This window comes from Penicillium angulare, assembly GCF_028827245.1.
Source record: "Penicillium angulare strain IBT 27051 chromosome Unknown utg000002l_segment0_segment0, whole genome shotgun sequence".
In the NCBI taxonomy this organism is placed as follows: domain Eukaryota; kingdom Fungi; phylum Ascomycota; class Eurotiomycetes; order Eurotiales; family Aspergillaceae; genus Penicillium; species Penicillium angulare.
The window spans coordinates 1,907,054-1,922,325 of NW_026623161.1; the positions used below are offsets into that span (position 1 = coordinate 1,907,054).

General features: G+C 45.3%; 8 protein-coding genes across 8 annotated transcripts; 3 read left to right on the forward strand and 5 right to left on the reverse strand.

Moving 5' to 3' along the window:
* Positions 1–531: 531 nt before the first annotated feature.
* On the reverse strand, positions 532–1,108 carry N7478_002181 (uncharacterized protein; the record flags this gene model as incomplete). The annotated part of the gene is made up of 2 exons (XM_056918395.1): positions 532–966; positions 1,094–1,108. 2 exons carry the CDS (start codon positions 1,106–1,108, stop codon positions 532–534), a joined length of 450 nt encoding a protein of 149 aa, XP_056784006.1.
* A 1,801-nt stretch (positions 1,109–2,909) lies between these two features.
* N7478_002182 (DUF2406 domain-containing protein) lies at positions 2,910–4,445 on the forward strand (the record flags this gene model as incomplete). Its single annotated transcript, XM_056918396.1, has 4 exons — positions 2,910–3,099; positions 3,286–3,363; positions 3,468–3,748; positions 3,801–4,445. 4 exons carry the CDS (start codon positions 2,910–2,912, stop codon positions 4,443–4,445), a joined length of 1,194 nt encoding a protein of 397 aa, XP_056784007.1.
* Positions 4,446–5,278: 833 nt separating this feature from the next.
* Positions 5,279–5,960, reverse strand: N7478_002183 (DUF3602 domain-containing protein; the record flags this gene model as incomplete). Its single annotated transcript, XM_056918397.1, has 5 exons — positions 5,279–5,386; positions 5,496–5,618; positions 5,697–5,766; positions 5,832–5,862; positions 5,921–5,960. 5 exons carry the CDS (start codon positions 5,958–5,960, stop codon positions 5,279–5,281), a joined length of 372 nt encoding a protein of 123 aa, XP_056784008.1.
* A 742-nt stretch (positions 5,961–6,702) lies between these two features.
* Positions 6,703–8,235, reverse strand: N7478_002184 (uncharacterized protein; the record flags this gene model as incomplete). Its single annotated transcript, XM_056918398.1, has 1 exon — positions 6,703–8,235. One exon carries the CDS (start codon positions 8,233–8,235, stop codon positions 6,703–6,705), a length of 1,533 nt encoding a protein of 510 aa, XP_056784009.1.
* Positions 8,236–9,275: 1,040 nt separating this feature from the next.
* On the forward strand, positions 9,276–9,926 carry N7478_002185 (S-adenosyl-L-methionine-dependent methyltransferase; the record flags this gene model as incomplete). Its single annotated transcript, XM_056918399.1, has 2 exons — positions 9,276–9,639; positions 9,715–9,926. The coding sequence occupies 2 exons, from the start codon at positions 9,276–9,278 to the stop codon at positions 9,924–9,926; spliced, it is 576 nt and encodes a 191-aa protein (XP_056784010.1).
* Positions 9,927–10,217: 291 nt separating this feature from the next.
* N7478_002186 (alpha/beta hydrolase) lies at positions 10,218–11,024 on the reverse strand (the record flags this gene model as incomplete). The annotated part of the gene is made up of 2 exons (XM_056918400.1): positions 10,218–10,927; positions 10,988–11,024. 2 exons carry the CDS (start codon positions 11,022–11,024, stop codon positions 10,218–10,220), a joined length of 747 nt encoding a protein of 248 aa, XP_056784011.1.
* Positions 11,025–12,157: 1,133 nt separating this feature from the next.
* On the forward strand, positions 12,158–12,991 carry N7478_002187 (uncharacterized protein; the record flags this gene model as incomplete). Its single annotated transcript, XM_056918401.1, has 1 exon — positions 12,158–12,991. One exon carries the CDS (start codon positions 12,158–12,160, stop codon positions 12,989–12,991), a length of 834 nt encoding a protein of 277 aa, XP_056784012.1.
* Positions 12,992–13,540: 549 nt separating this feature from the next.
* Positions 13,541–14,995, reverse strand: N7478_002188 (putative mitochondrial phosphate carrier protein; the record flags this gene model as incomplete). The annotated part of the gene is made up of 6 exons (XM_056918402.1): positions 13,541–13,616; positions 13,674–13,693; positions 13,752–14,097; positions 14,170–14,423; positions 14,485–14,649; positions 14,723–14,995. 6 exons carry the CDS (start codon positions 14,993–14,995, stop codon positions 13,541–13,543), a joined length of 1,134 nt encoding a protein of 377 aa, XP_056784013.1.
* Between the last annotated feature and the right edge of the window lie 277 nt (positions 14,996–15,272).

Genomic DNA, 15,272 nt, shown 5'->3' on the forward strand with positions numbered 1-15,272 from the left:
ATCTAATCTCATTGCAATTATTTTAATCACTCGGCGATATAGAGCCAACCACTCGATTATGGAACATCCCAATTGATCAGAATTCAATTTGTAGTAAAGATTTGAGACGACTCAATAGTGCAATAGGTTTAATGTTTCTTTTCTTCCAAGGTTTTCGAGAAAAGAAAAAATTGGGTGTTTGAGGTCTTATTTCTCGCAGATTGGCAATATATATTGAAGATCTCCGCACGTGAATCTCACAGTCTGGAACGAGAATAACTCTTTAAATGTTTTAATTAATATTAAAGTAACGTGAATCAAACGAAGAATAAGAATATATATCTCGGGCTAATATAGAATACTTATCCAATTTATTTTGGTTGATCTAGGACTGATTATCAAAATCGGGATAAATAGGCCACCACAACGCCAAGAGTGGAGTGCTTTATCAGTTTTGATACCCGAAGCTTCAAGTTCAAGTTCAGGTGTTGAAGTCAGAGGCACCTTGGTTGATGATTACGCATTTCAAGTTAATACTCAAGAAGAAAAAACTTAGAACGTGATAATTCCAAATGGCTCCTCCGGCCACGCCTTGCGACACCATATTTTGAGCTTGCGCAATAACTCTTGTGGAATTTCCAGATTGACGGCTTCGTCGGGACTTATTTCCTCAAGAATCCATACAATATCGCAGCATAGCCAGGTGATATTCGAATTCACAAGTTTGAGTTTGCGTAGTCGAGTGTTAGCCTCGATGTTCTGAGGCTTTTGGAAGAAGTATTCTTCGAAGTGGGTATCTAGCGATATAAGAAGCTCTGCCAATTGCTCTTTGAGGTATGTACGCTCCCATCTGCTGTTGATCTTGTTTTCTGTATTTTTCCTTTTTGCGATCGTCTGGCATTCAACTCTCAACTTCTTCATCCAGGGCTCTTCAGTCCAGTCCTGTCTCCAAAGAGCGAATGCCTTTGTAAATTCTAGAAGCAGACGCTGTTTGAAGCTGGTCAATAGGAATATCTAGGTACTCCAATTGGATGATGATTATTACTGTATCAATGAGCTGAAGAAATTGATTTCAGCGAATATTGGTTTTCTAGTGCAGAACTTTTGGTAATACATCCAGTTTTGACATCGGTGGATGTGCGGGGCTTCATCTGACAATAATATCATGATGATGGTCAGACTTTACGTGACAATACTTCAATGTTAATAGAGTGTGTTAATGAAGAGGGGGCCAATGATAATAAATGTTGTCAACATTTGGCTCTCTAGCCGCCGAGCTATAATGCAGGGGGGTTCGAATATACAAATTTTGGATATGCAAGAGGATTGATTGGTATCTGGATGATGTGTCATAGTAGGCCTCATTTTTGGATTGAAATGATCTTCAGAGGTTATGATGAAATCTGGTTGGTCCCAATTTTTGTGGGAATCGATACCACGACTTGAGCAGGACGTGAGAGCCTCAGGATCCTTATATCGAGGGCTCGAATGCCCTGTTCGGTTTCTGGGTGTGCTAAAGTGTTTCTAGTAGTCCTGTGGATGTTGTGAGTCTTCTGCGAGAGTATAATGGAATTATGCAGTGCGCGTATCTTATCGCTAAGCATGACTCGGGCTAAAAATACATGCAAAGTGGGACCGCATCTCCGGTCTCCAGTCTGCTCTATCCGCGAATCCACCCAATTGGAAGAGAGCGGGTGGCCATGCATCACACGCTCTGGTTAGGTTTTTCTTCTTTTTTCTTCTTTTTCTTCTGGTTTTTTTCTGGGTTGGAGTGGGAGGATCTGAGGGATCACGAGGGAAATGTCTCAGAAGTTAATGGGAGGAGGAAGAGGAAGCACTGTAAGATTGAATTCTATGGGATGATAGAATGTACATACTGGCGTATAAATGATCTACTCTGAGCATTCTAATTGAGTTATCGTCACAGTTTAATTTAATTCAATGCAGGCAGAACCCCAGAATTCCCGGTTCTCATGTAACTTGGTCCCTGGAGGCGTCTTTGTCCTTTGGATCGAGACTAGGTGGACACTAAGGAAGAACATCACCAATCGCGTCCACGCAACATCCGGGCTGTGTTCCCTGGGACACCAGGCACTGTGTGCCCAAGCGAAATGGAGAATGGAGAGGGAAAAAGAAAAAGCAGAAGCGGAATAAATCTAGGATCTACGAAGTAGTACAATCTGCAGTGTTCAAAGCGCTGAACACGATATGTGACCCACTTTGCACGAAAAAAAGAAGCTTGCGCGGCCTCGACAAACCACTACTAGAACTACCCAGAGCCCCAGATACCGCCACTGCCTAACTGAAGGTCCTCAAGGCCTAAGAATAATTCCTATTGCGTGGCGTTCGTCGTCAACCACAGACCGAGGGTAAAAAGAAGAGGAAAAAACTCTCTGGTCCTCATTTTGACTTTTTTGTGCACTTGTATATAAGACGTTGTGTCTCCCGTGATAAAACGGTGTGCAACTCCACTCTCTGTCTCTCTCGCTCCTCCCATACACCTTCTCTCTTCCTCGCCGTCCTCACCACAAGGGTTAAAAAAAAAGAAATAAAGCACAACACAGACACGCTTAGACTAGTCTTTTTTTTTTTTTGTTTTTCGTGGTATTCTCTCTCCTCTTTTCTCCACCTGTCACTCCCATTTTCATCCACCATCAACCCGGCATCAATCCTAGCTTGTTCTCAATCACCAAATTCAAAAACTAGCGTCTAGACAACCGGTTTTAGCGTCTCATCTTGCACTAATCGAACTCGCACCGGCCCTTTAAGAGGCCTGAAATCTGTCTTGGCAGTGCCCACACTTGATATTCAACCGATCCACAACACCCACCAAAGCTCGAGCAGATCACACCCCGTTTCAGATTTGCCCCCAGTTGCCTTGATCTCTCTCGGCCGCTAAGAAAGAAACGGTCGACCCGCCCTTAAATAAGATGGCTGCCCCCCAACAACCGGCTGAGACTCCTCGCCGGAATCGTGGATTCAGCGTGAAATCAGACAACTCTCGTCGTACCAGTACTTCCGGTCATAAGAGTCATCATTCTGAGTCTTCGGAAGAGAAGGCTCGTCGCAATTTACATACCAAGGCCGATCCGACAGTCGCTATGAACGAGTTACAACCCAGTATGTTTTTTTTTGTTCGCTTTCAATTCTCAATTTCGGTCTCCGCTTCTTTCTTATTGCTCCTTCTCCACACCTGTGGCTGGCACATTGCGGTCGCGGTCACGATTGCGATTGTGGTTACAGTTGCGGTCGCATTGAAACAGTTCTCCTTCCTGTTCATAGTAACTAATTCATTCGTTCATCTAGTGGCCGTCGCGCTGGAAGCGTCCAATCTAGGCTCATTGAGAGATATACAACATAAGGACCAGTTTGGAAACCCGATCGGTTCGTTTTTCTTTCCTCCCTTTCTCTTTCGAAACAATTCAACCACGTTTTTGACGCCTGTCAGCAATGGAATTCGGCTCTTGCTAACCCTTGCTTGTCTATAGTTGATCCCGACTGGTCAAACCCCACTCGTGCACGTTTCGAACGCCCCCTAGATACCATTCGATCATTCGAGGCAGCGATTTACGGTACATATAAGTCTCAACGCCCGAATTCATATGCCCGAACAGGTTCGTTGCGCTCATTCCTGACGACCCCGGTCAACCCGACCCAGGGGACCCAGGCTGATTTTGATTTTGACTTTTTTTTTCAACAGAGGATGCAGCGTCACAAATGGGTGCAGCTTCACAAATGGGAGACTTCAGTCGACGAACAAGTTATTACGGTGAGTTTTCACCTCCCTTTTGTCCAAACAAGAAAACAACAATGAAAAGCAGTTACTAATTCTCGTCTCTATCCCTTTAGGCCCACAGGCAAACATGAACCGCGGATACAGTGAACAGAGCGCCAACTACGGTCGCGGTACCCAATCTCGTCCAGACAGCGTTATCGACTACGGCGCAAGCTCAAGCCAAGCACAGCCACAGACACCCGATAGCCATTACCCCTACAACCAGAGCGGAGGAGGTCAGCGCCGACCGCGACACGCTGCCCGTGCCTCAAACGACCAAGCCTTCTACGGTAGCGGCGGCAATAGCAATGCACAGAACACTTCCACTCAACAACAGAACTACCACCGCTCCAACGATAACGTTACCGCCAACTCTGGATCGGCCGCATCTACAGATCCGTATGGCCAATCGACCGATCCCAGCTCAATGAATAGCTCAATGGACCAGTTGCAGCAGCAGGCTCTGCATCAACAGCGTCTTGACGAGCGTGCGCAGGCAGAATACGGATTCCAGGGTTTTGGAGGTGGTCCCAACTTCAATGCGAGCGGGATGCCGGTAGCTCCGGTGCCAGCTGCGGGTTCGAGTTATGGACAGTCGCAGCCGCAGCAAGGTAAAGCGAATGCGATTCGCAAGCCGGTGAATAATGAGAAGCGGAAGAGTTGGCTTAAGCGACGGTTCAGCAAGGATTAGATCCTAGATCCTAGATCCTGCTACCTGTTTCTGACTATTCTTTGAAATCATTTGCCTTTCGTTGATCGACTGCAATCTGCAATTATGGACGTGTATCACCATCCCTTGGCGTTGTGTTTTCTTTTCCTGCCTTTGTCTGTTTGTGTTTGTGTTTCTGTTCTTATGCACATTTGATGTGATATGTGGCCATTTCTTTCCTTTCCTTTCCTTCCTGTCGCTTGCTCGCTTCTACTTATGCATGGTTTAATGCCCGTTATGATACATGGACCACGAGGGTAAGGGGCTGGATTTCCTCTGCGGTGTTCGTCTTCATTTATTTGTTTCTTCGTTTACTATTCACATTCCCATTTCAGTTCAAGTCCCCATTATTCATTCTGCGTACATGCTAGCTTCTCCTGCTCTGCTCTACTTTACTTCACCTTACGTACATACGTTACTTTTGACTGTCATTATGGCGAAGATACCGACTTCAAGCCCTTTGTACCATGTATTCTGGCATGGATTCGATTGATTCGATACAGTACACTAAATCAATACTATAGGATTGTACAGGAAATCTATCTGTCAAAATATGATTTATACCAATCCTATTCAAGAATTTTCATCCGTAGGATAATAATAGGACCAACAAAAGCAAATCCAGTAGCAATAACGATGATATTAACAAAAACAAAAGGGAATCAATAACATAACATAAAAATATCAGATAACAATATCACTTCCTCCACCATCACCATCTCCACTCCACTCAGATCCACAGCTCGATCCACATACACCCACTGATCTATTAATCAATCCGATCCCTTCCTTGAACCTTGTTTGGAAGGAATAGATTATTTCTTCCCAAACAACTTATTCTTCAATCGATCGGCCAACCCCTCATGCGCAACCTTTTTCTCCTTACTAGCCGCATCAAGATGCACATTTCCCTGTCCACCACGCTAACAACACAAAACACAAAGTCAGTATTATTTTATTTATTAATTCCTTCACACACCACTCGGCTCATGGTTCTGGTTGTAAATTGTAAATTGCAAATGGCAATCTTACCCCAACATGATAATTCTCATCAGTTGAATCCCGAACTGCAAGTTCGGGAATCATCTCCGCATCGTGCGGGACTTTCGAAGTTGGACGAACCATTGGGGAACCGATATTTCCTGCGCCGCCGCGCTGTAGAATGAGTAGTCTGATTAGTTTGAATTTCCCTTTTTTTCTTCTTTCTTTTATGGGTGGTAGGGTAGGCCGTACACCAGCAGAGTATGCGCCATCGCCTTGGTCGCCGTAGTTTCCTTCGCGGACAATTTCACCATCAATGTACCTAATTTAGTCAGTGATAAGTAACAAGCAGCCTAGGTACATATGAAATATATGAGCTTGACGTACTGCGTTGGGTCGTGTCCGATATTACCTTGGCCTGGATGTAGAATTAGTATATAGCGAAGCATCTAGTAGTTTGAGTGATGGATCTGTACCTCCGCGACCATGCGAGACGACGGGTGCTTCCTCGGGCATTTTCTGTACTTGGATCATGATGTTAGTTCGAACATGCGATGGAGTCTTTATTCTTATCGAGATTCAAGAGCTCACGATAAGATGCAGGTACCCGCTAAATCGATAAGACTGGATACTGAATTTGTACTTATGAGATTGAAATAAAGACCGAACTGGACTGAACTGGACTGAGTAAGTTAGGAGTTCAGTTGGAGTGTAGGTGGGAGATGAGATACTGAAAGAAAGAATGTCGTTTATCGGGGCTTATCGGTTATATACGAGTTATCGGGATCGAGGCTCAGACTCGACTTAGAATGGTTAAGTATGTTAGAGCACTGGATCGGGATCGCACCAAGTGTTGTGCTGTGCCAAGGTGCTTAGTTTTCTATCTTCCACCGACTTAATGTTAGTGTTAGTGTTACTCGTAGTTGGTTGGTGACGTGCGATAAGATAAGTGGTGGTTATTGGTTGATTGTGTGACTAATTCTGTTACTGATAAGGATTCATCTCTACATCTACGCACTAGTTTGTGTATAGTAGGTAGCGGTACGATCGGTTGGATTTCGTGATTGATTAATAAATAGAGTGATTGAAGACTATTAATTATAGGGTGTGCTCAATATTGATCTGATCTGATCGTAGTTACCAGTAATTAGGTAGTATGGATGAGTCTATGTACTCTAGATGTCTTGGCGCGCTCTTTCCGTATCGGGCTCATCTCTTGCCGCCTTTGACCGACGATAATAAATCGAGAAGACAAAACTCATAGAAGAGGGACCAATGATCCAGGCTTCAAAATTAAAAAGCCACAACGCTTCGCAGCACCCAGTCTATTGCGTGCCTTCTTCGGAAGCGTTAGGACGCCCTCCACACACACAAAGAGACTCAGCTTCTTTAAATTGGGCAGCTTTATGTCTCGGGAACCTGCAAGATCCTCCACCAAATGCGAGATGCATTCCAGATCCTCATCCTCAAACGCGTTGAGACGCAATTTGACCTCTTCAATGGATGCGGGTAATATCTCGACCAGCTTTGGAAAAACCGCCTCACCAGTATAATCAAATTCATCAAGATAATCCGTATATTGCATACTCTTGTCATACTGTGTACCGCACAGCATGTCCACATCCATTTCCAGCACCGCCAATTTCTCAAACCGCGTCATATCCGTAAGCACGACTTCCGGCCCTTCTGGCCATTGCGAGGGATCGTCTACCACAACAGATAACTCCTTGAGATTATTTGCGCAAACATCCTGCACTGTATCCAAAAATGCGGCCGGGTTCCAATCAAACCCACAGCCGTGCCATTTGGTCTCATGGGAGAACTCGAAGATCTCCAAGTTTGGAATTCGCGATAGGAGCTTCTCTAGCTCCTTACATCCAGCTACGGATGTCTTGAAGACGAGTTTTCGTAGATTTGTGCTATAACAATTCACTATTGGCTCGAAGGCAATTCCGGTGTATCCGTCATCGAAAAATATCATACTGGTTAAGAAGACTTCTGAGACGGACTCAATCGCCAGGAACGGAGCATACACGGTCATCGAACACTTCTCCTCGTAGCCACTGTCAAAACATGGTTGTATAGTAGACAGTTTTGAAAGCGGTGCATGGGGAAATTGCTTGGGACGATTCGCCCAGTGGGTGATTCTCTTGAGAACAGACCATGAGTGGTTCGAGTGGTCTGGAATAACGGAGCGATAAAAAGAGTCATAAGTAGGGTTCAGATCATCCCACGATGGACGTAAGGCCAAACTTTGCACTTGCGATAATAAAGTTAGGAGAAAAATGTCGGCGTCGATTAGAGAAAATTGGATTCCTCCCATCCAATCATCCGGGTTGCAACCAACATCATGGATGATGGGAGAGGCGCGAACCAAGTCCTTGAGCGTCTCAGGGATCTCTAGTCTAAGCAAGTTATGTACATCTTCGTCTTTATGGTCTCCGTGGCCGGTCAAATCAATGGATTGGATGTAATCTGGTACAGAAGGATCTTGTGCGATGTGTTCCAATAGCGCCCGCGTGGTAGTGATGCAGATTCCTGTTTGCTGGGTAATTTCATCCCATGATTCACCCGATTCGGATTGAGTTGTGCTTCCAGGCGGTTTTTCCAACTTGCGCGAGAAGTGAAAGTTGCGAAACCTTTTGCGTCGAAGATTATACTGCGATTGGAAACGGGCGCTGGCTGCAAAGGTCGTCTTGCATGACAGGGCGGTGGCCTCGAAGCCAACGGGGATCGTGTAATGTATAATATGCAAAAGAAGTTCTGGGGGAAGGTCAAGTAAAGAGCGCATTTTGGATGTGTATGTGGATGTGGGTGTGGTGCGGAGATGAGATGTGAGGTATGAAGTGATCAAGAATTTGGAGTGAAATCTGGCTCATTGGTTTTTTGGGGTCGAAATCGGTGGGGTTCGATTGCCTGATCGCCTTTATGTTTTATGAGATATGCCATGCATTCTCAGTGGGTTTGATTCGACTGCCAATGCTTTTCAATGTTCCAAGAGTGGCTAGGATCGAGGCGCTTAGTCTGTGCTTGTTTACGCTTACTTCTGCTCAAATAGGGATTTTCTACCCTTAACGCGGTCCCGTAAGCGCTGGTTAGAGACGCGATTGAGCAATTTGGGGCGTGTTTTCTATCTCTCATTTTTCCTTTTCTCGCGTCTGTTGCTGCTTGGATTCAGTACTCAATTTATTGGGTTTGTATGGCCATTTTGGGGGTCCTGGGGGAAGATTTCAAAGTAATGCCTGTAGATTGACTTCATTGCCATTTCTTGGGCTCGGCCTTGGCGAGGCTAGCTCCTTAGATCGGTTGCTCTTTGAAGAAATCATGTTCCTGCCATACCACCTTCAATAACTTATATTTGTTTGTAACTTCTTTCAATGTAGGCTCCATTTTACCAAGGTCTTGATTGAAGAAAAAAAATATCTGGATATTGACCTGCGAGTCGAATAGAGTGGTGGCCCCTACTCCCTCCCACGTCGACTACAATAGCGTCATGAGGTAATTTGCCGAAGTTAAAGAAATCTTCAATTGGAGTCTGCGCTGACCGATGGAAATATCTTTCCATTGCGCTATCGAACCCCCTAACTCGCTCCTTATCAACCGTGTGGTAGTACTGATAAAAGGATTGAGTGGCTATGAAGTTAGTAAGAGCCATACTAGTATCCAGTGAACCGTATAAGCTACATACTCTGGAAAGCCGTGTTACGTATGTTGAATTTATCACTGATATTGCCGATCTAGGTTCGTGGTTTAGCTCCGGCCGTTCTAAAACCACCGGAATTCCTCAGAAAAACGAGCTATCTGATTCCCGAGGATCATTTTGCTGGGCCAATGCAGTATACGTATAACACAAAGCTAACAACATTTGAATGGCTAGCTTCTGTTGTTGCTGTACACGAGCGCTTCCATGCATTTGTGGAACATGTTCGAGAGAACCGGCCTTTTTGGGTTGACTGGTATCCTGTCCAGAGCAGAATTCTGGACGGCTCTGCCGGTGAATCAAGTCACCCACTTGTTATGGATATTGGTGCCGGAAGCGGGCGCGATATGTTGGCCTTCAGCAAGAAGTTCCCCGACGCAGCTGGAAGGGTTATTATACAAGGCCTTCCATCCGTGTTTGATGATGTCCATTACCATGACCTAGGCTTGAGAAGATTGGATACGATGTCTTCTCTCCTCAGCCGATCAAAGGTAAGTTTGTTGACGAGCCTAGATTCCCTGTATCAATCAATCCAACTTGAGAGGTAAAACTTCTAACACATGATAACAGGAGCTCGTACTTATTTCCTTAAATTTGTCTTACACGAATTCTCCGATCAGAATTGCATCGAGAAAAAAAACACTATTCCAGCTATGGAGAAGGGCCACTCCAAAATTCTCATTGGGAAGTACATTCTCTCAGATGAGAATGCGGGCTTGTTCAATTCAATGGTGGATCTCATTTTGATGGTCTTTGCCCCTGGTACTCTCCGCACGAAGTAGAGATGGATCGGGATCCTTGAATCGGTGGGCCTGACCGTTAACACGATTTCCACCCTGATGGCGATGAGCCATCGATTATTGAGGCAGAACTAGTATAAAGCTTTCAGCTCAGCTTTATATCGATTCTCAAGTCTAACGGACTGTCTTCGGGGTTAGCTTCATAGGTCTTCAGATTTTCGGTATAAAATTTTGTTTCTGAGTTGATTTATGCATATCATCGTACTTTATAACACATTGCAGAAATTTGACATAAATAAAAGGAGAGAAATTAAATTGTGTCATTTAATCCATCTATGCGGCAATCTTCCTCTTGATATACATGATTATCGCATCCGTATACACCTGCGTAGTCGGCACGGTATGGCCACCCGGGTGAATCAAAACTTTCTCCTCTTCATTCCCCAAACTAGCATCAATAAGCGTGCGACTCCTTTTATCATAAACAATATCATCCAATCTCCCATTAACGTGCAGCAACGAAGTTATAGGTGGAGAATAATATGCCTTGTATCGTGGACTCAGTCCCGCAAATCCACAGCAGCTAATCGAGAACTTAATAGGGTGAACATCCTCAAAAGCTGCGGGGAAAGGTATTCCCCCGCTCTCCTTTTCAACCTCCTCGAACCTCACTCTCCTGCCTGGCTCAAGCATGCTTGAAATCAATCCAGTTAGGAATCCACCTTGAGAATATCCTATCACACCCGCGAATGGCCCTTCTGCCTTCATCAAATCGCCAAGTCGTGTTAGGCCCTGATCTAGTCCCGGAAACTCTTCGTCGTCGGGGACTTTGTAAAACCAGCCATAACCGGGGTCAGTCCCTGGGATGTAGCGTGCCCAGTCTGTAGGTCTGAGCCTCCAGGTGCCTGTTGGGAAGAAGAGCTCTAGGCCTCCTGGGTATAGTGGGTGGTGGTTGGGGGCAGGCGCAGCAGGAAAGGCTTCTTGGAGAGCTTTTTCTAGGCCTGATATATCGGCACGAAATGATTCCCCGGTCTCGGTGTACCCTGTTTTGTTTCAGATTACGATGAGTAAGTGACTTATTTGATTTCAAATTTATAAAATACCGTGAATCATTAGAATCTTCAGTTTTACGCCAACCATTGCTTCGTTTGCCCTGGTGGTGGTTTCCGAAAGAGAGTAGAAATCTGACTTCAGATTATATACTTGAAGAACACTGACAGTTGCAATGACTTACGAAGAAAGGAACAAAAGTTTTGATTCAATCAAACAGCATATGTATCCGAGTCTTAGTGTGCCCGCAATTCGCGTCGCCCCCGCAGATAAGCATCCAAATAGATTCCCCACTGGCTTCCTAAGCGTATCTTTCAATCTCCACGGCGATGAATTTACAAATTCAAATTCAAATCCATTCAAATCAAAGTGGTGTTTGTCAACTTTTCAACGTCAAATACTTTATCCGCCCAGGCATGATACATCAAAACTACCATGGTCCCGTCATCGGCCTCACCATCGCTTCGGAGCTGCAACACCGACTACTGACCGCATTTGTCACGATTGCACCGAAATCTTGCTAGATAGCCTAACAGTCTTGCACTCCCGTCAGACACGGTTTGTCTCTTGCTTCTCATTCATCCCGCATGTAGCGCAGTCTCGTCGCCGCTCGCCAGTCATGACTGCGAAGGCTGACTCTCGTAAAGAGTCCCAGTCAATGAAGTGGTCATAATAGAAGGCCCAAGGGACTACAATAAAAACAGCTGCAGTTACGAGGGGAAAGGGAGCAAATCCGAGGCAATAAAAGGGATAGGAGCTGCAGAGGAGGAACGCCTGATCGGCAATTCAGTGGTATCATTGGATGGCTCAAGTATTCATATTTGCCCCTCATGGGTAACCTGCAAGCTTGATTTCATTACATGACTCAATTTACTGGATGCGGTGACCTGCTCCAGTCTATATGTCCAATAGTCACAGCCCTACGGTGAATTGGAGTATAGTGGGCCTTAGGCGCCCCGAATGAAGCAAATGCGACCCTGGAATGGGCTCAATGATTAGGAATGTTGATCACCTATGAAGTGGGCTCTGAAAGAGAGATGTTAGACTCGAAAAATACCGCGGAATTACCATTATGGTGATTCACTCGGCTGGCCTGAAGTGGCTGGCGCTTCCATTGAATCATGTATAAATTCTGTTTTGTCCATCGAGTAACTTGAATTCCTTATAAACTATCAATAACCAAGGGAAAGCGTCATCAGAAACCATTTCAAAGTTTATCCAAGATGCATTTGACTACTCTAATGTCTCTCGTGATCCCCATGGCGATACTCGGAATATCGACCCTTCAAGGCGCAGCAGCGAAGTGCTCAGATGGCCTTGTGAACGTTGTCTTCAACACCGGTCACGGTGGCTATACTGAACAGCGATGGAAACAGATCCACTCCGCTTCCAACTGGCTCACGTTCGATTTCGGGCTTGGAGACAAACAAATTCCAATGCTAGGCAACACCAATACGTCTGTTCAGCACGCTATTGATGTGGTCAACGGCCCAAATCCACCAGATTTCATGCTCACGTTCAACGAACCCGACAATAAGTATGGCTCGAGCCCGAGAAAAGCCATATTGCATCCTGAGGAAGCCGCCAATCTTATTGCACCATTGTTGAAGAAGCGAGGAAACCATACAAAGTTCATCGCACCCGTGCCGGCTTTCGATAACCTCAACTGGCTTCCTGAGTTCTATGGAAATTGCAGTTGCCAAGACGACTTCTCGGCATATAATGTCCATATCTATAATAAGACTGTCGAGGAAGCCAAGATTCGAATCAACGATTTCCATCAGAAGTGGAACGACAAGCCTTTGTGGATTACTGAAATTGCTCCGGGTCAATATACAGGAGCTTGTCCGAATCCTATTCCCTGGGACCATACAACTAAGTCCATGCAAGATATATATGCTTGGGGGCAGGAGACTGAATGGATTCATAAGATATTTTGGAACTCGGCTAATGAGATCAACTGTACTGATACGAATGTGGCTGCTTCGTTTCTGCTTGATTTTAATAATAACTCAACACCGCTCTTGGATCCTTTCAATGAGTTGAATTGTTCTTGAAGTTATCTGCATCTGTCTATACTGGACGCCATTTAAAACCAGGCTATGCCACTTTCTGTTGAATGACTTTCACTTCTGTGGTCTATCTTCGGGCGTTGGGGCTTTTCATGAGGTCCTACTCTATCTATTTGAGCAAGGATAGTTCAAATGTTCCTGGCATCGTTCGTTCGCTCTTTTGGTCTTCTTTGAATGAACTATTTCGTTTCATCTCGTTCGTTCGGTTGATTCCCATTAGTATATTAGCTCCATTTTTGTATTTAACGCCATACTGTATCGAATTGCTATCACGGTAGCAGTTCCGCGTTGTTCACATAACCCGATGGTGAGAATAGGATTGTAAAACACGTTACTATTGGTCTTAATTAGGAACAAGACTAGGTAGAAGATCATTGGCAGTCGGCAATCAGCGAGACAATCGGCATGAATAAAGCGGTGGAACGATGTAATCTCGAATTGAATATTCACACCTACGGAAAAACTTATCTCAAATAACAAACCTCAAACATGTAGTATAGAAGCGAAAAAATAGCCAAGTAATCTTGACTTAATCTACTGGGCCTTCTTCTTTTCTTCGCCACCTCCACCAGTAGTAGGCAGACCCATGAAGATCTTGAACGAATCGTAGCTAAAACTTGGTTAGTTTGGAGTCGCAGACAAAAGGCAAACACATAGGAGCGCATACATCATCCATTGGAGACCAGTCTACAGAATAGTTAGTACTCATTCTTCATCAATGAATTCGGATATACTGAAAACGTACCAAAGTTCCAACCATAACGATACGGACAGGCAGACCATTCCACAACCCACGGAAGCCAATATCACCATAGATACGGCTCATTGCGGTACCGAATGCCTCGCCAGCCAGGCGGTTAGCGTTCAATTTACTCACCATAACGTCGGCAGGATGAGACACGGCAGCACAGAGGATACCAGCCAGATAACCACCAGAGAAAGCAACGGCAGTCTGGGCACCCTTGCCGTAGTCGGACTTCTGACCGGGGAGATTATGGTAGATCATTTCCACAATTGTCTCGAATGAGGCGAACTTCATCATTGTGTAGGGGATCTGACGGCCCCAAAGTGGGTAGAGACCCTTGTACAGACTGATAATACAGTCAATGGTTAATTGCTTTTTGTGTAGAATTGGAAGGGAAATAATCTTCCCGGAAGCTTACCCGGCAAACCCTTCCTTCGCCACAACACCAGAGATACCACTAAAGGTTCCCTTGATATCAGGTGGAATAGTAGTTTGCATTCGAACCTTGATCGACTCGAATGGGCAAAGTGCCAAATCGGCGATCAACTCCGCGGAAGCACTGGCAACCAGGTAAAGGGAGGTCTTGTACTTGGTGGCGCGTTCTTGCCCAGCCAGATCGGCGTAGAATTTCTTGAAGAACTCATATCCACCATACTTGAATGCACCTTGGGCCTGGAGAAAATATCAGATGATGTTTGGTGAGTTCCTGAATTAGTTAGTAGCGACTGCTTACGCTGTATCCGAAGAAGGTAGGTCCCCAACCGGTGAAGACACCACGGAGGCCTTCGCCAACACGAATCTTACTGTATGCCTGCAAGTTACTGGTGTAGAGCTTCGAATCGACTTGGCGGCGACATTTGATTAGATCCAATGGGGTGACGGCAGTGTGAGTCAGACCCTATAGATGATCAGGTTAGTAAATAACGTTACAAGACAAAACCAGGTGCGGATATTATTGGAAGGATACTAACACAAGCGAGCGTGCCTCCAGCGATACAGGCAGCATAGTACTTGGCACTCCAAGGTTCGATATGGCCAGCCTTCTGCTGAGCTTTCTGGCTAGCAGCTTCAAACTCATTACCCGCAGTCTTTTTCACTTCATCAATGGCACTCCAGGCCGAAAAAGGTTCACGGCGGCTGGAGCTCATAGGCTGCTCTCCGCCGAACTGCTCTTGGATCCCCAGTCTACCCAGTGGGTGACGGGCAGCCAAAACATTGACAATTGAGTCCGAGGGATTCATCATGCACTGTTTACTGTGATCACGATCAATATACGGATGTGGGTAAGAAGAGTGGAGCCATGGCTGTCCGAATGCAGCGATCTTGCTGAATCGAGAATGGCGGGTCCACTTTTGTAGAGGGCTGTTATAAACGTACCGATTGAGAAGATGATGGAAAGAAATAGAGAACGAAAACTGTTCTATTAAATGAAATCTGAGGTGACTCACAAGGTGGAACAGGATTGATCGTAGGATCACGATGGCAAGAATAGGTTTAAGGCGAAGGAATGGATGTCAGAAA